The 26,066-nt window shown below is 54.2% G+C and overlaps 1 protein-coding gene and 1 non-coding gene across 2 annotated transcripts; one reads left to right on the top strand and one right to left on the bottom strand.

The window, feature by feature from the left end:
- On the top strand, nucleotides 1-25,472 carry B4GALNT3 (beta-1,4-N-acetyl-galactosaminyl transferase 3). The gene is made up of 21 exons (XM_008577935.1): nucleotides 1-18; nucleotides 781-901; nucleotides 1,434-1,537; nucleotides 2,487-2,564; nucleotides 9,619-9,714; nucleotides 10,141-10,231; nucleotides 10,633-10,733; nucleotides 11,233-11,300; nucleotides 12,325-12,403; nucleotides 12,530-12,596; nucleotides 14,371-14,514; nucleotides 15,579-15,688; nucleotides 17,229-17,329; nucleotides 17,588-17,649; nucleotides 18,243-19,038; nucleotides 20,875-21,194; nucleotides 21,860-22,013; nucleotides 22,263-22,335; nucleotides 22,726-22,879; nucleotides 23,451-23,577; nucleotides 25,364-25,472. Exons 1-21 carry the CDS (start codon nucleotides 1-3, stop codon nucleotides 25,470-25,472), a joined length of 2,973 nt encoding a protein of 990 aa, XP_008576157.1.
- TRNAY-AUA lies at nucleotides 2,898-2,972 on the bottom strand. The gene has a single exon. It is a non-coding gene; the product is annotated as a tRNA-Tyr (tRNA).
- Nucleotides 25,473-26,066: the final 594 nt, after the last annotated feature.

The following is a 26,066-nucleotide window of genomic DNA, read 5'->3' as shown; positions in this document are numbered from 1 at the left end:
ATGAGAAAGCGCCAGCTTGTGAGACAGAGAGGCTCTCTGTTCTAGTCCTGGCTTTGGAACGACTAGCTCTGTGACAAACTCCGAGCTGCTTTTCCCCCATCTGTAAACTGGGGGCAATCAGACCTGGCCTATCCCACAAGATTCTTAGAAGGCTCAGATGAGAACATGCCTGTAGATGCCTAGTAAACAGTAAAGGGCCACACAAAACATAACCTTGTAAGAAACGCGCCCTCACCCCACCCCACTGCTGCGTTCCAGTATGCGGCTCCTGCCCCTCCCAGAGTCCGTTCCATAAACACTGTGCACAGTGTCAATGCCCACCTTCTGGGAGGCCCATATTTGTGGGTTGTGCTCTTTATTCTTTCTGGTTGGCTGTTCCTGGCTCTGCTGGTGAGCACATAGGGGTTCCTGTGACACTTCTGCCAACTATTGGCACTTGGTGGCCGGTGACTGTCGGTCTAACTCCTTTTATGCAGTGCCCACCACGTATCGTGGGAGCATCTTGAAGCTGTTGGAGAGAAAGTAGCAGCCCAGCTGAATCCACCTGAACACGGGTCCTAGTCTTAACCTTGTCACTGTTTGCTAAGTGAGCCTAGATGAGTCATTTAACCAGCCTGGGCGCCATTTTCCTCATCTGAGATGAGGACAGGATGATCTTGAAAGCCCCTTCTAGCTCACTGCAGCCCCATGCCCCTTTGCCTGTTCACGAATGCATCGTTCACCCAGCAGTTTCTTGTTCCCTCCCTCACTCTCTGCACGGTTTGGCTTTTTGCCTCCCAGATGTGTGCAGGCCACCCGGTTCCAGAGCCTTCGGCGTGCAGACATCATCAGTCACAAGCAGCCTCCAGATCAATCCAGGAAGAGCTGGGCCTCTCATCGTCATGTCTCCAGCAGTTCATAAGTTTGTTTGACAAATACCAGGTCCCAGGCTCACCCTTTCCTGCCTCCCCCGGATCTGGTTCCATCCAGCAACCCAGCGATTAGTAGTGGGCAGGGGAGGGTGTCCCCACCCACCAGCAATCCCCCGCTGTTTACCCAGGCGTGAGGAAAGGGACTGAGCTGGGAGGGAAGGAGTGTACTTCCTTTCGCAACCTCTCCTCCGTAGCAGCTTTTGAGAGAAATCAGCCTCCGGAGGCAACCAGGGAAGAATCAGCCTGTAGCGAGTCAACAGGGGGAGGACAGTGGTCCCTTTTCACCTAGCCTGCCTCCTTCTGTGATTTATGGAAGGCAGAGCATTCTAGTGGGGTTGTAAGCTCGTTTCCCCTCTCTGCGCACGGCCAAGTTTATAACCTCTTACCTCACACCTACCATACCAAGAGGGACGAGGAGCAGAAGAGATGACGACCACCTCTGTTATTTCTCCCAAACTCTTACAGATCTATGAGGTCTTCAAATTATGCTGACCTTGCTTTTCTCTTCTTTCCCTCCCATAGGGTATGGCAGCTGGAGAGAACTGGCCAAGGCTCTGGCCAGCAAGAACATTCCTGCTGTGGATCCAAATCTCCAGTTCTATCGTCCGCAGAGGCTGAGCCTCCAGGTACGTGCCGGGCCAGCCCATTTTCCCTGCTGGGACCCTCAGTTGTCGTCCCCTGATGGCTTTAAAGGAAACCTCTATTCTCTGTGCCTACGTAGGAGGGACAAGGGAGAAATGGCTCCTGGAATACTAATCTGGCATCTGGGATTTCTTAGCTGAATGGGGAGAGGTGCCATTCTGCCCTCCTCAAAGCCTGCAGCTGCTGCTGCTGTACCTGGTTTTCCTGTTTCTGCCTTTGTCACATAGTTCAAGATGCCCATGTCTGAACCACTCGCACCCTCCATCTCAAACAGCACATCCTGCCTCTTGCTGGCATGAGGACTGGGTTGTACTTTGGTGACAATACCAGGTGCTTGCTGCCGAGAGTCAGAGATAATGAGGTAGACAGCCACTGCTCCCTGCAAGGAGCTGGCGGTACAGATTTGTAATGAAGCATGTTTCCTAGAGTGTTTCTTGAGCCAGTGGTCCCTAAGGAGGCAGATTAGGGAAACTGGGATATGATTCATTTGGAAGCCGCAAGGTTGAGGCTAGAATAGATGTGGTTTCCCAAAGCTGGACCAGAACCCAGCTGAAACTGTGGACCTCCATGGTAGGGAGGGTTTGGGGTGTCCCTGAGTGGCTCCCTCTTGTTGGGACAAGTGGTTGACAAATCTGGGCAGAGCCCTGGGGGATATAGAGGAAGAACAAGTGAAGGCCCTGCCCTCAGGAGGCCTCGATCTAATTAGAAAAACTTTTTAGAGTTTATTTAGAAAGAACTTCAGGAGCACACACTGGTGCGACTGTAAGGAGGTGTGATCCCGAGGGATGCAGTGAGAACAGTAAGCGGCAGTGTCCCATAGCTGGGGGCAGGGACTGTGTCTCCTGCCTCTGCTTCTCCACGGGCACTTCCCATCTTGCCCCCGATTTTTCATCCTCACATTTCCACCAAGTTCATTCTTCTTTCTTCCACTAGGACCGAGAAGTTGATCGAGGTGGGGTCAGTAACAGCAGCTACTTGAAGTGGAACAGGCCTGTCCCCTGGCTCTCAGAGGTAAGGGACTCTGCTGTCCTTGTCCTTTCAGAGGGTTAGAAAAGTACCTTTTTCTTTCTTCTAGGGATTATTATTAAAAATGTACACCTCCAGGGTTCCAGGCTCATTTGGCTTTTTAGCTTAGAGAAGGAGCACTGACATTTGCTGATGGCTGACTGGGTGCCAGGCTTTGCAGATCATTTCATGTCAGCTTTATGATCCTGTAATGTAGTATCATTATCCTCATTTTATAGGTGGCAAAAATGGCTCAGGAGAGTTACATGATTTTCATGGCCATGCCGATCCCAGTCTTAAAAGATAAGCTTCCCAAGCTGTCTTTTTTTTTTTGGCAGCTAGCCAGTAAGGGGATCCGAACCCTTGACCTTGGTATTTATAACACCACGCTGTAACCAACTGAGCTAACTGGCCAGCCCCCAAACTGTCTTTCTGGGACTATTAAGTCCCATAAGATATTCCAGCAGGAAAGGAGCCCATTGTTAAATAAGTTTTAAAACTTGTATACTACATCCATTTCTTGGAAATGCATACTAACATATGGAAGAGGACTGGCCGGTTCCCTTGCTTGGTTAGGGCGTGGTGTTGATAACACCAAAGTCCAGGGTTCTGTCAAAAAAAAAAAAAAAAAGAAAAAGAGAGATTCTGAGAAGTTTTGCAGTAATCTGTTTAACTTAGTTTAGCTCAGCATGTTCTGAACTTATTTGCCTCCTGAATTGCTTTTTTTCCATGAAACATCTATTAATATTCTATGAAACTCGTGTTCTGAGGAACATACATTAGGAAATTCTGCTTTAGAAAATGTTTATAAGAAGCAGTTAAGCATGTGATTAAAAGTTATAAACATCATGACACCTTTCATTTATATGGGCTTTGACAGCTTCTTTTTCTTTTGGTAAAGAAAGCAAGGTCAGGGCCGGCCCGGTGGCGCACTGCGCTAATGCGCCGCTTGGGAAGAGCGGAGGCGCTCCCGCCGAGGGTTCGGATCCCACATGCAGACCGGTTCTCGCTCACTGGCTGAGCGAGGCGCGGGGGCAACGCTGAGGGTTGCGATCCCGTTGCCGGTCCCGGTCTGGTACGGGGGCGACACTGAGGGTTGCGATCCATTGCTGGACACGGAAAAAGACAAAAAAAAAAAAGAAAGAAAGCAAGGTCAGGGAAGTTAATTACCGTACCCAGGATTACCTTGAGTGAATGCTTGTCCCAACTCCAGAGTGGTACGGTGCTTTTTAAATTTGAGTTTTATATTTTACAGCTTGTCTAGAACCCAGTGCCTTTTAGTCTCCAGGCCTGTGGATATAGATTACTTTTCTTGGCTGGGTGGTATGGGCCAGCCCACCGTCTTTATCCATACCTGTCACAGATTGATCTCCTCATCCAGTGTGGCTTATTTCCAGCCCATCCACTTGCTCTGGGGTAGGAGGGAAGGAGGCAGCACTATACTGAATGTGATGTTAGGTTACCTGCACTGTTTAAGGCCCTGAGAGAAGATGGAAAACAACAGTGGCACATCTGTGCTAGGTGACATCACCAGATAACTATGTCCCACCTCGCCTGGAGATGGTGTTTTGAAAAGAAGTTGCATTACAGATTGTTTGGTCTGGTGATCCAGCCTTCTCTCCTTTAAGGACAGCTTGGATCATTTTTTCTTCATGAATCAATTATTTTGTGACATTATAGCTATATAACGTTTATTAATAATTAATTTCCCCACTTTTTTTGGCCAGTCAAGGATATATGTATATGTATGAATATATATTGAAACAAAAACAGTAAACACATACTAAATAGTAATTAACATAGAATTAACTTTTTAAAGAAATATTTGATATCTTAGTACTTATGGCCTTTCGGTGGTAAATGGTTGATTTCCGCTGATCTCATTTTTCAAATATTAAAAGTAGCTTACAGAATCCTCTGCACAGTCTTCATGGATCTTAAGGGAATCACTGATCCAGTCCTCTCATTTTATCAACAAGGAGAACGAGGCCCTGAGAGGCTGCATGACGTAGCAGTCACTCAGCTGTACGGAGGGGCCAACTTGCTTCCAGCCCAGCCTCACGTCCCTCCACATCGTGAGGACCTGTGTGTTCCCACCTCCTTACTTGTCTCCTGCCTTTTGACCTCTGGTTTCAGCAGGAAAATCCCAGGTTAATGATACAGGTCGTTGAGTGAACATCTACTGGCTGTCAGGAGCTGCCTGGTTGTACTCGCTCACTCAAGGTCACAGAGTTAGGACTAGCCTTGCTGTAAAGGCACACGAGGACAGGATGTGAGAGGAAGGTGCTGCGTCCTTCGCTGTTCCCCTGCCCCAGGCGTTGAATGGCAGCTCCGGGTCTTTAGCAGAAGTCACTCTCAGATGCAGCAGCTTTGGACGTTCTTTCTACCTGGCGTGTCAGAGACAGACTGATCCAATTGCACAGCTGTGTGGCCGGGCCTCGCGGAGTAGCCACCCTCGGATACATACTCACCAATTAGCAACCCCCAATGCCGGTGCATTCATTTATCCGTCAGTAGACCAGTCTGTTAACCAAAATGCTATGCTAACCAGGCCGCCCTCTTCAAAAACCAAAATAGTTACAAGAAAGAAATGTGGTGAATACAAAGTCAGATGAAAGCAAGTCAGAGTTTTCTTGAGTTATTCATGCAGGCTTTGGCAAGACAGCGTCTCTCTCTCTCTCTGTGGGCAGGGCTGGGACACAGACTCCTGTTCTCAGGCTTTCTTTTCTTTTTTTTTGGCAGCTAGCCAATAAGGGGATCCAAACCCTTCACCTTGGTGTTATAACACCATGCTTGAAGCAACTGAGCTAACCAGCCAGCCCCTCTTGTTTTTTTTAAAAAAACTTTTATTGATATATAGTTCATATATCATACGATTCACCCATTTAAAGTGTGCGATGCAATCGTTTTTAGTAAATTCACAGACTTGTGCACCCATCACAATCAATTTTAGAACATTTTCATCACCGCGCAAAGAAACCCTGCCCTTTTTTTTTTCGTCTTTTTCCGTGTCCGGCAACGGATCGCAACCCTCAGTGTTGCCCCCGCACCAGACCGGGGACCGGCAACGGGATCGCAACCCTTGGCGTTGCTCCCGCACCTCGCTCAGCCAGTGAGCGGGAACCGGTCTGCACGTGGGATCCGAACCCTCGGGCGGGAGCGCCGCCGCGCTTCCCAAGCGGCTCACTATCCAGTGCGCCACCGGGCCGGCCCAGAAACCCTGCACTTTCTGGCTGTCACCTCTCACTACCCTCATCCTCGCAGCCGTCGGCAAACAGTAATCTATTTTCTTTCTGTAGATTTGCCATTTCTGGACATTCCATATAAGCGGAATCACACACTGTGTGGCCATCTGTGTGTGGCTTTTTTCACTCAGCATCATGTTTTCAAGGTCATTGTGTAGCACTCGTATTTATCAGTGCTTCGTTCCTTATTATGGCTGCATCATATGCCATTGTATGGATGTCCCACATTTTATTGATCCATTCCTCTGTTGATGAACATTTGTGGTGTTTCTACTTTTTGGCTATTTTGAATAATGTTGCTATGAACATTTGTGTACAGTTTTTGTGTGGATCAGGCTTTCCCGTTTTCAGAGCCCCAGATCACCATCATGGTAGTTTGTTTTATATTTTGTACACTTGCGTCACCTTGATGAGATACATGTGGACCTCTGGGCCCTTCCTCAAAGTCCAGAACTACCCCTTTTCTTTGAGGTGTCTGGAGCCCCTTCTTCTCAAAGGACAGGTGTGAACAGGGAATCAAAAGTACGTGGAGTGTTGAGTATACTAATTATCCTGTTTTGAACATCACGTATTGCACACGGGTATTGATATTCAATGCTCTACCCCACAGATATGTACAATCAATAATGTTCCAATGAAAAATTTTTTTTAAATTTAAAAAAGTAGATGGAGTACCTCGAAACTCTGAACAGGAGTTTAGTGTGTAGGAACCAGGGACCTGAGTGGCCTGCTGTGATGTCATGTGGCCCAGTCTTCTGGGCTTCTCCTCCAAGGCATGGCCTTACTGCCCCTGAGTTGAACCACCAGCTGGGTATGCTGGCCTAGTGAGTTTGAACCTCATCCAGCAGCGGCATGGTGTCATGGAGGGCCAGGCAGTGCTCACACCGTGATGGGCTTCTGAGGTCTTCTGACTTCACGCCCTCTGCACCTCACAGGGCTACTATAGCCCCAGCACAGGTGACACCAGTTTGCCTACATGTCTGTCTCCTTTGACGACCACATGTCTTTCCTCTTTCACTGGTACAAAGCACATGCTCAGTGCTTATAGAATAAATGGAGGAAAACGTTGTCCTGGGCTTGGCTTCTGCAGGCACTGTTCGTTCAAGATGTGCAGGGTGCACAGGGCAGAGAGCTATTCACTGTGCCAGGGAAGTCAGAGATGGCCTTGGAGAGAATGTTTGAGAAGAGTGAACAGGAGTCCGCCACGTGGCAAGGAAATGAAAGCGCCTTCCAATCAGGAAATAGCGTGGTGAAGCCTAGAAACGGGAAGGAGCGCGACAGTCTTAGTGTGACATTTTAGTTCGGTGCGGGTGGAATTTGGTTTGTGTGGCAGGGAGTGGTGTGAGGTGAGGCTGGGAAGGGAGGTCAGTCGTAAAAGACTTCACCTGCTAGGGTGAGGCTTTGTTCTGAAGGCTTGGGGGAGCCTTCCGAGGTTTTAGGCAGCACAGCGACTCAATCAGATCCATGCTTTAGAACGACAGCTCTGGAGGAAGCGTGAGGACTCGTTGGAGCGGGGAGCTGAGACCCAGTAGGCTCTGCTGCAGGCCTGGCCAGCCCAGGGGGCCCAGCAAAGGTAGGGGTGTGGGGGTGAAGACAGCAGACGCTCCTGTGTGAGGGCCCACCAGGCAGGCTGCCTCACCCTGATCCATACACCCAAACGCCTCCCACTTCCACAGGGTTATTTGCTGTGTGTCCTTGGGAGTCAGTTCACCTCTCTGAGCCTCAGTGTCCTCACCTGTGAAATGAGAGGGTTCCAACAGATATTTTCTCCACTGCTTCTAGCCGGAAGTTCCAAAACCGTCATTGGCTATAGACGTGCTCTGGTGCTTGGAGTTACTAGTGCCGTTCCCTTGGGCCTCAGTCCCTGCTGGACACTGGAGAGTGCAGGCAGAGGCCTTGCTGACGTGCTGGGGTCCCACATCCCTGCCAGATACAAAGTCTCCAAAATATGGAAGGACACAAATCCTGGTGGGGTCACCAGCCCAAGCCTGGGGAGGAAGGGGATGCCCGCTGGTCCCTCAGAGACGCCCACCTACAGCCTGAGGGTGTGTGAAGGATGGCTTAAGGGCTAACTTAATGCTGGTTAAGGTCAAGACCCCAGAGGAGACAGCAGTCCTCCTCCCGCACTCCCACCTCCCCTGCCTGGCATTGCCAAAGTCAGAAAGGCCCCGAGAGGGAGGGGGCGGGGGGGGGAGGCAGCCGGCTCAGCCCCTCCCTCCCTCCTTTCCCCACCCTAAAGCCCTGTGTCTCTGGCCCCCAGGCTGGACACAAGAGACTGCTCTGGTGGCACACCCTCCCCCAGTGACCTCCCTCCTGAGCACTGCCCTGAAAGTCTCCCTGGGAGGGGCAGAGGGGAGGCCATTGGAGGAGACAACTGAATCCTGTAAGCTGGACTTGAGGAACTCCCCCAGAAGTAGCACAATGTACCCATTCTTTCCTTCCTTGAAGCCAGCCTTAGCCCGCCACCCACCTACCCAGCCCACATTCCCTCTCCCACCCATCCCAGCCCCCCACTCCTATTCCCATGAGTGATGGCTGCTTCCCAAAACCCCAGATTCCTAGCATTGACCAGGAAGTGCCAAGTTGAAGGGTCAGGGAGTGACTAGCTCTCCGCTGTCTGTTCTGGATCCAGCCGTGGGGCAGTGCTTCCCCAGAGGCTGCGCCCACCCCAGCCATACCTCAGATCCTTGGCATTCCTGCCGAGGCGTTACTCCTCCCCACTCCTCCCCTCTCCCTCCCCCAAACACCCCGTAGCTCCTGAGCTCTTGCTGGAGACCTCTCGCTGCCTCCTTCTATCTGGACATCCAGTCTGGTGACCCGTCCACCCTCCCGGTCTCCCTGACAGTAGCTCAGTGTTTGCTATCTGATGGCTGCACTGGGGAGGGAAGAGAGGGTCCTCTTTGTGTAGTCATTGAGACCCCACCTCCTGCAACCTGGAGATTAAGCTCTGGGGGAGGGGAAGAGAAAAGAGCTGAGGTGGGGTAACCTGAAGCTCTTTGTCAGGGCACGTGGGACAACAACATCCCCACGCTCCCCTCTCCTCTCAAACCTTTAGCCCTTCCACCCACTTAGAGAACTGGGTCCTGACTTAGCCCTTTCTTTTGAAGGGCGCCCCCTGCTCCAGCCTCCAAGCCCAGGCCTGTCCCCTTCCGATGCCGCAGTCTGAGGAGAGCGCAGGCACCTCCTCTGCTCCTACTGATCTAGTGCTGCCCCAAAGCCAGCCCAGGAGAGGCCTGGTCGGAGCGAGGCGTTGGGCCCTAGGAGTCTTATCCCTGTGCTGGGGCAGCCGGCTGGGGCCCCAGATTCCTCCTGCAGCATTTTCCCAGCTGCTCCCCCACAAGAGCAGCCAGAGCGTGAAGACCACGGGGTGGATAAGGTTTCACTGCAGGCAGCTGTGGAGCTCTCCTCTGAGGCAGTCCTCAGCTTGGCTCCTCCTTCCAGTTTGTCTCTGTCATTCTGTCCGGCTGTTATCCCCCTTGCCTGGGGAATGGAAACCAGCCCCATTCCTGTGTGGAAGGAGCAGGGAGTGTGTGTGTGTGTGTGTGTGTGTGTGTGTGTGTGTGTGTGTGTGTGCGTGCGTGCTGCAGAGCCAGGAAACACCTGTCCTCAGGTGTCCACAGAAGTGGACATCAGGGCCAGGTCCCCGAAAGCAGCGGTGGGCGCTGGCATGGGAATGGGACTGTAGCGGCCACACCCACACAGGGAGAGGAGCACCTGCTCTGTCTCTCCAGCCCGCGTCCTCGAGCTGGGGAGCCACAGGGCCGGGGGTGAGGGTGCCTGCACTCCCTCACCACTCGCTTCTCTGCCCCGCACAGTTCCGGGGCCGTGCCAACCTGCATGTGTTTGAGGACTGGTGTGGCAGTTCCATCCAGCAACTCAGGAGGAACCTCCACTTCCCACTGTACCCCCACGTGAGTGCCTGCTGGGCCCGCCGCGCCGGCCCCCTCCTGTCTCTCATCTCCCCCTACCTTCTGCCTCCTTCATATCTTTCCTTGTGTCTTTTCTGGTCCATATTCTCTCCTTTATCTCTTGGACCCTCATTTTCCCTGTTCCCTTCCCAGGGATTCTTGCAATTTCTCTGCCATCCTCTGCATCATCTCAGTTTTAGGCTCTCATCGTGGCTCACAATATAGTTTACCCAAGGGCCACCACATACAGTTGTGCTGGTTGTGCACTGCACAAGGTCACCTGGACAAAGAGGCAGTTGGGAGCTGTATGTAGCCTGCAACCGCTCTGCAACCACACCGCTGGTCCCTCCTGGTGTGCCCACGAGTCCACTCTCCTCAACCTTCTCTCCCCCTTCTTGGTAACAGTTTCCTTCCCCTTTCTTGGCATAGATCCGCACAACCCTGAGGAAGCTGGCCGTGTCCCCCAAATGGAACAACTATGGCCTTCGCATCTTTGGCTACCTGCACCCCTTCACTGATGGTGAGGCCAGCCCCACAGCCCATATGCCTTTCTCCTTCCTGCCCCAGAGTCCTGCAGCAGCCCCAGAGAACATAAGCTGTGGCTGAGAAATAAGCCTGTGATGGGCCAACTAGTCCCTGGTAGTCCCTTGTCCGGGAGAGAGGGGACATTGTGTCACGGTGAGGTCTCATCCAGCTGCCCTAGGCTGACGCTTCGCTGCCTGGTTTGCAGTCTGGAACTAGCTCGTCTCTCGACATACCGTCTTCATCTTTGCGTTGAAACCCCCACCTTACAGAGAGGGAAGCCACAGCTCCAAGCCCCTGCCCTGCAGGGAATTAACACTGAGATGCAGGAGAGGCCTTCAGCTCTTTGTGCCGTGCCCTTCTTGCTCTCACCTGGAAACTCTCTCCCCCACTGCCCAGGGAAAATCCAGTTTGCCATTGCTGCCGATGACAACGCTGAATTCTGGCTGAGCCATGACGACCAGGTCTCAGGCCTTCAGCTGCTGGCCAGTGTGGGCAAGGTAGGGCTGGCCCGGCCCCAGCTCTCCCATGGGTCCCCATGCCAGGCCACTGGAAGGGCACCTGAGCCCATCAGGAGCCTCTCGACACCATTAGCATCTCTGGAGTGACACCAGGGAGGAAGAGGCAAAAGAGAAACATCTTCCCTCTTGTCCCTGCCCATGCTACACAGGGGTAAACTGAGGCAAAGAAAGGCATAAGGAGCCAGAGTCTGAGGCTGGGAAAAGACCCCAGGAAGGCTCATCTCTGGGCAGGGACCCAGCCACCTATGTCTCTTGGGTTCTGTAGTCCTTGGCAGGTCTGAGGATTCACCCTGTGGGCTGCAGATTGCTCGGGCCCTTCCATCAACGGCAGGCGCTCCCTGCATGGGCAGCCGGCCGGACTCAGTGCCTCCTGCCCTCTCTTCCTCTGTCCTGCCCTCTCGCTCTTCTTCTTTCTTCTTCTGCCTGTGTCTCTCATCCTTCTTCCTATTTTCTCTCCTCTCTCTCCCCACCGCTCTAGACTGGAAAGGAATGGACTGCTCCTGGAGAGTTTGGGAAATTCCGGAGTCAGATTTCCAAGCCGGTGAGGTAAGTGGGGAGAGTCGGCGGACACTCTTGTGAGCACCCCAAGTGCTGGGGCCAAGTCAGCGTGCGAGAGCCTACTGCAGCCCTCTCCACTACCCCAGCCTTCCTGTTCTGCGAGTACATGTGTCTGGGCACCCACGCATTCTGGATAAATGGAGTCATCTGGCCCATCCTTCCTCATTTTATAGAGGTCCTCCTCTATAAACTGAGGCCTAGAGAAAGGTGTGACTTACTGAAGGTCACGCAGCTATTTGGTGACACGCAGGACAGGAAAACAGATCTCCTTTCAGTCCTTGCCCTTCCTGTGTCCTCCATCCCTGGAAGCGTCCCCACCTGTCACAGCCAGGACACTGGCTGGGAGTTCTTACAGGAGCTGTAGGAATGACCTTGCAGTGATCCCTTGGTAGACTGGAGGGAAAGGAATGCCTTTCCCAGCCAATAGTGGCAGGATTCGCTTTAACATGCTGGAAAAGGGAACTTAGCCCAACTTCAGGGCGCCACCTGATGGCCTGCACACGCAGGCACGGAGCGCTTGCTGCATGCTGCCACCTTGCTGAGCTCGGGGGAGACCCAGCATAATGGCTGATGACATGGACTGTCTGGGTCCAAATCCCAACTCCACCACTTATTATTTGGGTGACTTTGGGCAAATTACCCAAGATTTCTGAGCCTTGGTGTTCTCTCCTGTGAGAAGGTGTGTCAGTGCGGGTAAAGCACTTAGAACAGTGCCTGGCACGCAGTAGCTGCCCTGTCAGGGTTAGCTCTCCTTATTTCTCTGGGTTCTTCCAACTCTGCTGTGAAGCGAGTGCTGTCGTCACTCCCCTCTGATTGAGAGAAAGCCGAGGTCACACTCTTAGTGAGTGGTAGAGAGGAACTCAAACCCGGAAGGTGTTGTGGCAGGCTCCCGGGCTTCTGTGAGCCAGCAGAGAGGAACGAGGACAGTATACGGGCGGGGGAGAGAGAGGGTGACAGGGGACAGGAGGCAGCCCGAGGAGACAGCCCTCCGATTCCCTGCTCTCCCCGCCAGCCTGTCGGCCTCCCGTAGGTACTACTTTGAGGTGCTGCACAAACAGAATGAGGACGGCGCTGACCACGTGGAAGTTGCGGTGAGTGCTCCTGCTATTCTGCCGCTCCCAGCTCGGTTCCTAGCGCGCCTGTCCCCTCGTCCCTCAGACCCTGCTTGACATCCAGCTACGTCCAGTGTTCTACACCATCCCTCTCTCCTCTTCCAGTGGCGACAGAACGACCCTGGAGCCACGTTCACCATCGTTGACTCCCCTTCCCTGTCCCTCTTCACAAGTGAGTGCCCCAAGGTGGGGGGGAGGAGGCTGGAGCTCCAGGTGCTTGGGACGTGTGTGTGAACGGGGTCCTGAACAGGGAGCAGAACCTGAGGGGACCTTAGGTCAGGAGTCCTTAACTCTCTATGGTCAGCAACTTCTTGGAGAACTTGCTAGAAGCTCTCTGAACCCTCACCACAGAAAAACACCCTTGTCCACCCCCCCCACACACAACATTTTGAATACAATTTCAAGGGAATCCAGAGATCTTGGCTCACTCTGGATTAAAAACCTCTGAGCGAGTCCAATTCCCTATTTCACAGATGAGGCAACCATGGTTCTTGCAAAGCCATAGCCAGAGGAGAGGATACTTTTTTACCTGCTTTGAATTTGCAGTAGATGAACTCTTCAATTGTACTTTTCATTTTTTATCATTTTCTCAGCATTTCTTTTTTTCTTTTTTTTAAAAAGATGACCGGTAAGGGGATCTTAACCCTTGACTTGGTGTTGTCAGCACCACGCTCAGCCAGTGAGCGAACCGGCCATCCCTATGTGGGATCCGAACCCGGGGCCTTGGTGTTATCAGCACCGCACTCTACCGAGTGAGCCACGGGCCGGCCCTTTCTCAGCATTTCTATTTTTTATCATTTTCTCACTCCTATCTGGAGGCCCCACTGGGGTAAAAAAAAAAAAAAAACCCACCCTCTACGAGCCGCTGTGGCAAGTGTGGGAGGAGCAGGCAGCTAGAACCCAGGGAGGAAGGGAAGGCAAGTGCCGGGAGTGCCAGGAGAGACCATGGGAAGTGCACCACGGTCTGCACCCAAGGTGCAGAGAGAAAGAGCCACAGTCTGGGCTTCCAGGAGAGGGTGCAGTGTGGAATAGCAAGGTTGGTGGCAGGAAGTTGCTGGTGACCAAAGTAAGAGGCCACAAGGTTAGGGCAGAAGGTGCAGGTTGTGAGCTGCTGGGATGATGCAAGAGGAAGAAGGGGAAGTTGGAATTCATAGATTCAACGTGAACCAAGAAAGAGGCCCAATGCAAAGTTCACTTATGATACTAGTAAGATGGGCCAGAGGAACCAGCCTTGGGTGTAGAAGGAAAAGCTCTAGCTGACGCTGAAGACAAGTGAACCCAGGAGGCAGAGAGCAAAGATGAGCAAGCAGCCCCCAGGGTGGGTGGGTTAGTTAGTTAGAAAAGGGAAAGAGGTAGGTGTGAGTAGACTTGAAGGTAAAAATGCCCGAGGGCGGAGGGGACAGCTGCCATGAACACTTGGGGGTGCCCAGCTCATGGCCGCTGGCTGGCGTGTGTATTTGAGAGGCAGCGCGACCTGAGTGCTGAGGCTCAAAGTGGGCTTTGCCACATCTCAGTTGTGTGATCTTAGGCGAATGACTGAGATTCTCAATGCCACAGTTCCTCAGTGGTAAAATAGTAATAATAGTACATAAGTCACGTGGTGGTTTTGAACATAAAATGAGTTAATATTTGTAAGCTACTTGGAACATTGCCTGGCTTATTATTTAGTAAGTATTATATAAGTGTTGAATAAATTAAACATACTTAAAGTGACAAATTTCTAGCAGTGGCAGTAAAACATTTTGAGTGTACAAAAGAGTTGTTTTTTTCTAATTTATACAAAATTGTGGTTTGGGCTAGCCTTGGGGCTGGTGGAGGGGTGCATAGGAGATAAGTAGCTTGAAACCACAAGTCCTGGGGGCAGGGCTGGAGGGGAGGGGGCTGAGCACAGCTGTGCTGTACCTGCGGGAGACAGAAGCCTCGTCTGCATCTCTTCCCTGGGCCAGATGAGACAGCACTGAGGATGGATGAGGTGGGCCACATCCCACAGACAGCAGCCAGTCACGCAGGCTCCCAGGACGCTCTTCCCAGAGACGAGCAGCCCCCTGCCGACATGCTGCAGCCTGACCCTCGGGACACCCTCTATCGAGGTAAGGCCATGGCCACATGCTCATCATGCAGTCTGGGGACCATACACTGCCAGGGCCATTGGGGTTGGTGGAGAAGACTCAAAACTTGTCAGTTCCACCACAATATCTCCAAAGTCATAGAGCCTTTTTTTTCTTGTAGTGTAAAATATAGCATGCATACAGAAAAGTACAAAAATACTTATGTACAATTTTGCAATTCTACCAGTCATTACAGAGTGAACCTCTGTGTAACCACCACCTAGAACAAAAAACAGAACTAGAACCCAGAAGCCCCCAGGTGCCCTTCCCCAATCACAAATATCATGGTCCTTTGTCAGATTCCAGCTCTTGTCATCCAGTAACATAAATACATTGACACCGGGTGTTAGAGTCTTAATGTGTATTACTTTTGGGAGTGTTTGCATTTTTTTTTTCCCTTTTTGTCTTTTTTTACTGACCGGTAACGGGATCGCAACCCTCGGTGTCGCGCCCGTACCGGGGACCGGCAATGGGATCGCAACCCTCGGTGTTGCGCCCGCACCACACTCAGCCAGTGAGCGGGAACCGGTCTCCACATGGGATCTGAACCCTCGGCGGGAGCGCCACCGCACTCCCAAGCGGTGCACTCTCCAGTGCGCCACTGGGCCGGCCTGAGTGTTTGCATTTTAAAAGGTGATAAAGCTCCCCCAATATTCCCCCTCCTCAAGAAAAATGACAAGTGGCAGATAAGGGGCTGCCCAACCCATGGAAGGAAATCCAGCTGTTGGTGCTGCACTAGGGTGGAGACTTGGTGGCCTCTTGGAGGTTTCTAGACCATGTTGAAGCGAGCCCCGTACAGTAACTGTGCCTTGTTCCAGGCACTATGTCCTGAGCCCTCTGCCACGAGGGGCTCTTGAGTTCCCCCCTCCCTAAGGGTAGTGGTGGCCTCAGCTGGCAGCCTCTGCTGATGGACCGGGACCAACCGTCGCTGCCACAAGTGAATACCGAAGGTGCCCTCACCCATCACCAGGAGCCTTTGTGGCTCCCAGCCAGCGCCAGTGTCAGCTCCCACACCCACCCTTGTCCTCTTCCCTTACTGTCCTCAGTGCCTCTGATCCCCAAGTCTCGCCTCCGCCACGTCCTGCCTGATTGTCCCTACAAGCCCAGCTACCTGGTGGACGGGCTCCCTTTACAGCGCTACCAAGGGCTCCGCTTTGTAAGTCTTGGACCTGCGTGGCGGGGGAGGTCTGGGAGAGGAACTCCTGCCTGTGACTGGGGTGGGAGGTGACAAGGCTGACTCCGCCCCCCCACCCCATCCCACCCCAAGCTGGGGAGAACTTGTATCCCAAGACAGCCTGCCCCAGATGGAGCCTGAGAATGGGTGCTCTGCCTTAGGACCCTCTGCCCCCGCCACCCACACCCAAGCTCTGTCCCAGTGGTGATGTAAGACAGCCTGGCTCAGGCTCCTGCACTCTCTGCTCTGCGGGCCACACAACCCTGTCCTGCCTGGTCAGTCCCCCCAGCCAGGTGGCCAGCAGGATTTATTAAACTCCTAGTCCAGGCACTGGGGAAAATGAACTATGGAGGGAGGTTAGCGTTAGAAAACCAGGAGCCCATGTGGAGTCTGGAGAGGCAGAGTGAGCTCTAGAGAGGATTTCCAGAGAGTGCTGGAGGCAGCAAGAAAGAGGTAGAGAGTCATCACTGGGTCAGAAAATGGGTGGGTATAATTGGGAAGTTTTTGGGTGGTGGTGACCTTGAGTTGTGTTGAAGGGGAGAGAAGAAGCACTGTCAAAGAGGGAGTGGTTTTTCTGGGGGTGGGAGGGCGCAGGAGGACCTGATGGCAGAGGGAGGAGGGGATGCTTTGGGCTGCAGCTGTGGGTATGAGCTGGGACGGGGAATGAGGTTGTGTGGAGCTGGGCTCAGAGCCCAGGAGAGGAGAGCAGACATAACCGGTAGAACAGAGTCCTGGTCTGCCTACCTAGATGTTTCACTCAGAGCTCAAAGCAGCCCAGCCCAGGGCAGGTCCCTCAGAACCCTCTGTGACCCCAGCCTGGGCAGGTCCCTTGGAGCCCTCTGTGACCCCAGCCTGGGTCAGGTCCCTCAGAACCCTCTGTGACCCCAGGCTGGGGCAGGTCCCTCAGAACCCTCTGTGACCCCAGCCTGGGGCAGGTCCCTCGGAGCCCTCTGTGACCCCAGCCTGGGGCAGGTCCCTTGGAGCCCTCTGTGACCCCAGCCTGGGTCAGGTCCCTCAGAACCCTCTGTGACCCCAGCCTGGGTCAGGTCCCTCAGAACCCTCTGTGACCCCAGCCTGGGCAGGTCCCTTGGAGCCCTCTGTGACCCCAGCCTGGGTCAGGTCCCTCAGAACCCTCTGTGACCCCAGGCTGGGGCAGGTCCCTCAGAACCCTCTGTGACCCCAGCCTGGGGCAGGTCCCTTGGAGCCCTCTGTGACCCCAGCCTAGGGCAGGTCCCTCGGAACCCTCTGTGACCCCAGCCTGGGGCAGGTCCCTCAGAACCCTCTGTGACCCCAGCCTGGGGCAGGTCCCTTGGAGCCCTCTGTGACCCCAACCTGGGGCAGGTCCCTTGGAGCCCTCTGTGACCCCAGCCTGGGTCAGGTCCCTCGGAGCCCTCTGTGACCCCAGCCTGGGTCAGGTCCCTCGGATCCCTCTGCGACCCCAGCCTGGGGGCAGTTTTACCTGGCTGCTTGGCCTCTTGAACGATCCCACCCTTACTCCGGCTGCTGCTTTCTCTACTTCCAGATTCACCTGTCCTTTGTTTATCCCAATGACTATACCCGCTTGAGCCACATGGAGACCCATAATAAATGCTTCTACCAGGAAAATGCCTACTCCCAGGACAGGTGAGTGACACGGAATGGGGTAAGATCATGGCCTTACGGGGGCTCTCCAGGAGCCAGGAGAGCTGCCTGGACAGTGGCCACGGTGCCCTCCCAGCCTGAGGGGTCTTGCTTTTCCTGGGCATGTCACGTGCTCACAGACACACCCCCTCTCACCCAGCCTCCTTCCTCCTCCACTCTAGAGCTCAGGCCACAACTTCAGACTCCTGCGGGGACTTGCATCGGAGCCAGGGCCAATCCACCTCTCCCTTCCTCCTGCAGGTTCAGCTTCCAGGAGTACATCAAGATTGACCAGCCTGAGCAGCACGGGCTGCAGCAGCCAGGTGGAGAGCGGCAGCTGACACTCCCAGGTCAGGCTGATCCTGGGGGAGGTTCAGACCAGGCCAGCCCCGTCCCTGAGAAGCTTAGGTCCAAATACAGGGCCCCTCCCCCCACACCCAAGCAGTGGGGAGCGGTACTCCCACCTCCCCATGTCAAGGTACATCTGCAGAATGACAGTATTTGTGACAGCATGCTGGGGTCAGCTGGAGGAGATTTGTAGCCCTGGACATTACTTGGACCACTGGAGGGATCACTGTCCCTGGCACCGTTTGGCTAGTTCTGCTGCAGAGCAGCATGGTCTTCCTGTGGCCTTTCCTCCTGAGGGGTTAGGGTGGCTGGACTCATTTGTTGGGTTCCTACAGGGACCAGGCACACTTACACGCTGTATGTGTCAGTCCTCACGACAACCTCGTGGGAGAGGGTTAACTGTGGTCGAGTGACTCGCCCAGGTCACACAATAAATGGCAGAGCCTGTACTCGAGCCCAGTCTGGAACCCCGTGGTGTATCACACATGTGATTACCAGCTGCCTTGTATGTCTTGTTGGGAAAAGGTTGAAAACCCCTGATGTGAGGAATGGTTGTTATTAACAACAGGTTTTGAGGAGAACCTTCCAGAAGAATCCCAGTATGAAGACGTAGCAGAGGAGACCCCTGCTTCCAATGAGCAGAATGCCAGGATGCTGGAGGGGAAGCAAATGCCCACCTCTACCCCTGGCCAGGATGTCACTGACTATCGCCTCCGGAGCCTGCGGAGACTCCTGGCTCGGCCTCGAGAGGCCCTGCTGGCACCCTCCCCCAAGCAAAACTCCACAGCGCCCTTCCCAGAGAGGACCAGCCATGTCCCAGTCCAGCAGCCAGAGAAGAGGAAGAGAAAACCCAGCCCTGAGCCCAGCCAAGAGTCACCTCATTCTAACAAGTGGCCCCTGGGGCACCTGGCGGGGAACCCACCTCAAATTAAGAGACCCAGGCCCACTGGGTACAGCCCTGGAAAGGCTCTAGAGCAGTCCCAGTGGCTGAATCAAGTGGAGTCGTACATTGCAGAACAGAGAAGGGGAGACAGGATGGAGCCTCAGGGTCCCAGAAGGGGTTGGCCTGGGGAGGAGGAGGTGGTGGCCACTGTAGGCCAGGAAGGACAGGCGGAGGGGGAGGAGGAGGGGGAAGAAGAGGAGGAAGAAGAGGATATGAGCGAGGCGTTTGAATATGTGCCTGCGTTAGACCCGGTCGTAAACTGGGACCAGACCTTCAGTGTCCAGAACCTCGACTTCCAAGCCCTGAGGACTGACTGGATTGATCTGAACTGTAATGCGTCTGGAAACTTGCTGCTTCCAGAGAAGGAGGCTCTGGAGGTCACGCGGGTCTTCTTGAAGAAGCTCAGCCAGCGGAGCGGGGGGTAAGGTAAAGGGCTCTCCTGGGGCTGGGGGCTGGCGGCAGGTTCCCCCTGCTGCAGAAATAGCTGGAACTTTACCCCCAACCCAGGCTCCTAGGAAGGACAAGTGCCTGGGGCTCCTGTCCCTGGAGATTATCTAGACCTGTCAGATCTTTGTCCCAGCATCAGGCAAAGTTCTAAAATCCCTGGGAGCCTGGCCCAGGGCATGTTTTGAAGGCTGGGAAGGCTTGGTAGATGTGGTCCACTCCCTCAGGGAAGGAGTACAGAGACAAACAGGCAAAACAGAGGCTAAAAAGTACAAATGAAGACCCCAGGTGTGGGCTAGGAGGACTAGGGCATGAGGCATGACCAGAGTTCTTTGCTTTTTCATTCATTCATTCAACCAAGTAACATTTTTTTAGATAAAATTCCTATGCCATTAAATTTGCCATTTCAGAGTATATAGCTCAGTGGTTTTAAAAGTATATTCCCAGTGTTGGGCACCACCATCATCTAATTCCAGAACACTGTCCTCACCTTTCAAAGAAATCCCATCCCTGGTAGTGGTTACCTGCCAGTCTTCCCTCCTCCCAGTCCCTGCAAACACTACTTTACTTTCTTTTCTTTTTTTTTTCTCTAAAAGATGACCGGTAAGGGGATCTTAACCCTTGACTTGGTGTTATCAGCACCACACTCTCCCAAGTGAACCACGGGCCGGCCCACTAGTTTACTTTCTATCTCTGTAGATTTCCCTATTCTAGACATTTTTTTTTTTTTTTTTTTTTTTGGACCAGTAAGGGAATCGCAGCCCACGGCATGGTGTGGTCTGCACCATGCTCAGCCAGTGAGCACACTGGCCATCCCTGTGTAGGATCTGAACCCACGGCCTTGGCGCTACCAGCGCCACACTCTCCCGAGTGAGCCACGGGGCCGGCCCACCTATTCTAGACATTTGATATAAATGGAGTTCTATAATATGTGGCCTTTTGTGTCTGGCTTCTTTCACTTAGCAAAGTGTTTTCAAGGTCCATTGGTGTTGTAGAATGTATCAGGTACTTTATTCCTTTGTATGGCTAAATAATATTCCATTGTACGGATATTCCACATTTGCACATCCACTCATCAGTTGGTGGACATTCTGGTTGTTTCCACTTTTAGGCTGTCACAAATACAATGCTGTCATGAGCATTCACGTACAGGTTTTTGTGTGGACGTGGTTTCAGTTCTCTTGGGTATATACCTAAGAGTACAATTGCTTGGTCATATGCTAACTCCATGTTTAACATTTGAAGGAACTGTCAGTCCATCTTCCAAATCAGCTGCACCATTTTATGTTCCCATCAGCAGTGCCTCTATCTCCAGCAATTTTACTATGTCCTCATCAACACTTCCTGTTTTCCATTTGGTTTTGTTCTAAGTACCTGTCTGAATGGTTGTGAAATGGTGGTTTTGATTTGCATTTCTCTAGTATCTACTGATGTTGAGCCAACCAGTCAACATTTATGTAACAACGCATTGTATCTTATGGACTGTTGATCTGAACAGAGCATCCTTCTTAATGAGGGTCAGTTTCTCGAGGAGCTTGTTTACTGGGACTGCTCTTATTCACCTTATGTGCTCAGGTTCGTAGAACTGTAGAAGACCTTAGAAGTCATCACTCTCGGTAGGTACATTTTTACAGATGGAGGCAGTGAGCCCTAGAGAAGCTGTGCATCTTGCCTGAGGCCATCTGGCTGGCCACTGGCAAAGCTAGGACAAAACCAGGGTCTCCTGACAACTGGCCTTGCAGGCTTCTCCCACACCATGCTCCCCTCATGGTGTGGGAAGGCATTGCTCAGCCCCCCACCCTTTCTGCCATAGGAGGTACCAGCTACAGCGCATTGTGAACGTGGAGAAGCGTCAGGACCAGCTGCGCGGGGGGCGCTACTTCCTGGAGCTTGAACTGCTGGAACAAGGCACGCGCCTGGTGCGGCTCTCTGAGTACGTGTCTGTGCGAGGCTGGCAGGGCATCGACCCGGCTGGTGGGCAGGAGGCTGATGCCCGGAACCTGCAGGGCCTGGTCTGGGACCCACACCAGCATCGGAGACGTGTCCTGAATGCCCAGGCCCCAGACCCCAAGCTGTGCTGGCCCCAGGGTTTCTCCTGGAATCACCGAGCTGTGGTCCACTTCGTCGTGCCTGGTAAGCCCCAAACCGAGCCTGGGCATTGTTGGCAGGTAGCAGTCCTAACAATGATATGAGCACTGATTCAATCTCACAGGAACTAGTGAGGGAGGCCACTTTACAGTTGAGGAAACTGAGGGTCACAAAAGAAAAGCAATGAGTTTCAGGTTACATGGCTAGTAAATAGGTACTGACTTGTAGGCCAGGGCTCTTTCTCTCATACTAGGTTTCAGGGTTGGGTGTGATGATCTACTGAGTTGGGGTACAGGGTGTTACAACTGGTCTGGGGTAACGAGACAGGGAGGTGTGTAATAGGGTGAGTTAGCTGGTTTTTACACTGAGAAAGGGTAGGACTGGAACTAAAGAGTGGTGACAAGATAGCAGGGTTTGATTGTTGGGGCATGGCATGGTTACCATGAGCAAGCTGGGGAGAAACCAGCCCAGGGCCTGCTGGTGGGGCCTGGTGGGATGGTATGCAGGGACAGGAGGCAGAGGCCCCTTTAACTGGCAAGCCGTGCCCTGCCTTTGTGCATCTGTGCCGCACTGCTAACAGCTCCCACAGTCCTATTGTCCCCTGAGCAGAGGTCCGCTGGGGCTCCTGGCTCGTGCTGGAACTGGAGGGGAGCTGCTGCTGTTTGTTGCCTTCCCTCTGATTCTTTCTCCCCATCTGCCCACTGGGGCAGTGAAGAACCAGGCGCGCTGGGTGCAGCAATTCATCAGCGACATGGAAAACCTGTTCCAGGTCACCAATGACCCATACTTCAACATCATCATCACCGACTACAGCAGTGAGGACATGGATGTCGAGATGGCCCTGAAGAGGTCCAAGCTGCCGAGGTGGGGAGCACCCCTGGCCAGGATGCAGCCTGGTCTGCCTCCTTCCTGAGGTCCTGGGACTGCTGGGTCCAGGATGGAGTCAGAACTCCCACCCAGCTTTCCTAATTCCCAATCTCCAGAGGACTCGCCTGCCCATAATCCCATGCCAGGAGACACATCATGGCTATTCTGTGCCTGCCCACTTCCTGCAGGGGACCACCACAGCAGAGTCCTGATACTCAGCCCCTCACTTCTCTCTTCTTCCTGCAGCTACCAGTACACAAAGCTAAGTGGGAACTTTGAGCGCTCAGCTGGACTTCAGGCTGGCATAGACCTGGTGAAGGTGAGTGGCCTTGGAGGGCTTGAGAGGTGTGATTAAGGACTGGTTAAGAGGCAGAGGGACATTTGGAGCATGTAAGGTAGTCAGCTCCCCAGGGAGGAAGGGAACAGGGACACAGGGTTCCTTTCTGCTGTGCTGCAGGGCAGTGCTCGGCAGAACTAAGCAAATGACAGTTGGGGCATTTCCCAATCGTCCAGAGTTGGGGGTGGTGTGGAATTCATCTCCGATGGTCGGACCTGTGCTGTCTGCCCAGTGCTGTGGGATCTGCCCAGCAGTCAGCTGTGTGAGCTGTGGCAGTCGCTGCAGTAGGGAAGCGCTAAGGTTCTCCTGGAGAGTTGCCTGGCCCGCTAGCCCTGTCTTTGGACTCTGCTGACCCTGCCACCTCTGTCCCAGGACCCGCACAGCATCATCTTCCTCTGTGACCTCCACATCCACTTCCCAGCTGCAGTCATCGATGCCATCAGGAAGCACTGTGTGGAGGGCAGGATGGCCTTCGCGCCCATGGTGATGAGGCTGCACTGCGGTGCCACCCCCCAGCAGCCTGAGGGTGAGCCTGCCCGGGACGAGGGAGGGAGCAGTGACCTCTTTGGCCTTAACCCCAGAGCTGGAAACAGTCGCGTCCACAGACACTAGTATCCTCCTCCCCCGCCCAGCCCTCCTGCGGCCTCTGCTCCCCTGGACAGCCCACCAGAGAAGTCCAGGCTGTGCCGACGGCCACAGCAGCAGATGCGGCCGTGAACGTTTCCTGTCCATCTTCCCTTCACTCATTCATCCCACATTTACTAAGCACTTACTGTGTGCCAGGCCCTGTGCCCCTGAGAAGATACAGAGATGGAAAGACAGCCTCCCTGTACATGGAAAGGGAGGTGGACACGTAAGTGGCGCAGCAGTGCTTTCAGCGGCTGCCATTGTCAATGCCCTTTGTAGGGCTGTCAGCAGCCCGGGATGCTGCCTGGAAGGACTGCTGCTTTCGCTGAGCTCTGAACCTCAGTGCGGGACTTGTTCAGCTACGACAGTTTTCAGCCTCAGTCAGCCCCATCTTCCAGAGAAGGCACTAGGAGCACAGCCTTTCTCCTGCCCCAGGCCCACCTCACCTGCAGCCTCTTGTCTGTCCACAGGCTACTGGGAGGTGAATGGATTCGGACTGCTCGGCATCTACAAGTCAGACCTGGACAAGATCGGGGGCATGAACACCAAGGAGTTCCGAGACCGCTGGGGCGGCGAAGACTGGGAGCTGCTGGACAGGTGACTGGAGACGGAGGGAGGCGAGCGACTGCTGCAGTTCCATCCCATCGGGTGCTCTGCGGAGGGGACAGGGCTGGCGTGAAAATCAAAGTGCCTGGCAAACAATCAAAAACTGTTGAGCCACCCAGACGTCCACGGTGATGTTCTCAGCACCAAGCAAGGCGCTGCGGGGGGTATGGCTGCATTCTCCCCGGCCGATGGTAGCCCTCCTCCCCACCATGCTGCCTGGAGGAGGGGCCTGAGTCGTGGGAAGGGATAAGGGAGACACAGGCAAAGGGTAAGGAAGGACTTTGAGGCCAGCAAAAGAGACAGTGTGGAGGGGCACGCCGGTTAGCTCAGCTGGTGACAGTGTGGTGCTGGTAACACCATGGTCCAGGGTTCAATCCCTGTACTGGCCAGGCACCCATCAACCAACAAACAAATAAAAAAGAGACGATGTGGACTATTAAAAGGCAGCAAGCTATCCAGGAGGTTCGGGGTCCCTGGAAGCCAAGGAGGAGGGTTTTGGGGAAGAGGAACAGTCAGTGGTATGAAGAACCTCAGAGGAGGACGAGAACGGAGGGCGAGCTGCAGACCTGGCAGGTGGGCGAGGAGAGGTGTCTCAGCAGGGAGCAGGGCTGGGAGTGACACCGGGTCGTAGGAGAGTGAGGGACATGCTGCAGTGAGCAAGTTAGGCCATCTTTTGAAAAGCCTGCTGCCAGGAGAAGGGAGGCAGCGAGGGCGAGAAGGGACAGAAACGGCCTCATTGCAGGTGCGGCGACCAGAGGAGGTGGCAGGGCTGGGTGAAGAGGAGAGGGCAGGGACCTTGGCCAGGGAGACACATGCTTCCTCCTGTAAGACGGGGCAGGTGTAGCCACCAGTCACTGGGTGCCTGAGTCACACACGCTTACCCCTCCCCAAACCTCTGAGGCAGGGGTGATTACCTCCATCTTTTGGATGGGGAGTTAGTAACTTGCCCCAGATCTCACTCGCTAAAGTGCCAGAGGCTTAAAAACTGGGCCTGTGTGTTTTTCCCGTAGAGGGGAGGGAGCAAAGGCAGATGACAGCATGAAGCGAATTTAAGGTGAAAAGGAGGGGAGTTGAGGGAATGTTTACCAAATAACTCGGATCTCATAAAGCTACATCAAAGTAGATCCCAAAGTGGATGGAAGCTGTGACTCGGGAAGGCCGTTGGGCGGCGGCCCGCAGGCTGGCTCTTGGTGCTGGGCTCTGCTTGCGTGCAGACCTCCCATCTCCTGAGGCCAACGACAGGGACACTGCTTCTCATTCTAGCACCTGGCAGCCCTGCCGGAGTGCCAGCCTCCTGTGAGAGGGACTCGCCGCAGGCTGTGACATAGGAAGGGAATAGGGGCAGGGCCTGGAGAGGGCGCCTGCCCCAGCCCTCAGCTCCACCAGACATGACGCTGTGACCCTGTAGGCTGAGTTTGTCACCGGGCACACGTGTGTGTTGGTGATTGTGCTGAGCTCTTTCGTCCGTCTTCTCGAGTCTTCGCCAACACCTCTAACATGTATACGTATACACACACGAAATTGTTACCCTCTTTCTAGAGATCAGCAAACAGGCTCTGAGAGGTGACATGACTTACCCAGGCATGGAGTGGGACTCAAACCCGGGCTGTCTGGCTTCAGGGCCCGCATTCCTTCGCCTGCATCCGCCTCCTCTGCCCATGGGAAGTGAGCAGAGGGTGGAGGGTCGGGGCCTGCCATGGATGGGGCAGGGTGGGCCTCGGGGCCTGGGCTGCGCCCCGCTTGCTTCTGTGGGCTCATCCTGCTCCTCCCTCGGCAGGATCCTCCAAGCAGGCCTGGAAGTGGAACGTCTCTCCCTGAGGAATTTCTTCCATCACTTCCATTCCAAGCGGGGCATGTGGAACCGCCGCCAAATGAAGATGCTGTGATCGCGAGGGGCGGCCCGCTGGACCACGGCATCCTGCTCCTGGACTTGCAGTTGTTTCCCGGGACCCCGTTGGCTGCTGGTGGGGAGTGGAGCGGGGCCTTGGCTCACAGCCCACTCCACCGCCTGGGCCTCCACAGGGGAGGACTTTGGGAGAGAGGCCGGGGGGCCGGTCGTTCAGTCCTGAGAAGGATGCGACCATGAGGTCAAAGAGGGAGAGACCTGCTTGAGCGATGCCATCTGTCTCCACAAAGGTCGTTCCAACCTCCACCCAGTGCTCCTCACAGGAGGATAGACCCGGAACTGGAAACTCCTCTGTTGGACATATTTTATTGGGGTTTTATTTTTTTTTTAACACAAAACCAGAACTGCTGTCCGGACCCAGCATGGACTGTGTGGGGTGGGGGGAGGGAGTTGTGATTGGGGGCGTGTCCCCTCCCCCCCCCCCCCCCCCCCCCCCCCCCCCCCCCCCCCCCCCCCCCCCCCCCCCCCCCCCCCCCCCCCCCCCCCCCCCCCCCCCCCCCCCCCCCCCCCCCCCCCCCCCCCCCCCCCCCCCCCCCCCCCCCCCCCCCCCCGCAGACCTCACACCCACTGCTGT

This window comes from Galeopterus variegatus, unplaced genomic scaffold, assembly GCF_000696425.1.
Source record: "Galeopterus variegatus unplaced genomic scaffold, G_variegatus-3.0.2 Scaffold70, whole genome shotgun sequence".
Taxonomy (NCBI): Eukaryota; Metazoa; Chordata; class Mammalia; order Dermoptera; family Cynocephalidae; genus Galeopterus; species Galeopterus variegatus.
Note: the sequence above shows the minus strand (reverse complement) of the source record. Positions and strands in the feature narration are given on the sequence as shown.

Coding starts and splice junctions, on each gene's coding strand:
- B4GALNT3 (XM_008577935.1), top strand. Junction 21,195..21,859: donor GGTCCACTTCGTCGTGCCTG/GTAAGCCCCAAA, acceptor CCACTGGGGCAG/TGAAGAACCAGGCGCGCTGG. Junction 22,014..22,262: donor AAGAGGTCCAAGCTGCCGAG/GTGGGGAGCACC, acceptor TTCTTCCTGCAG/CTACCAGTACACAAAGCTAA.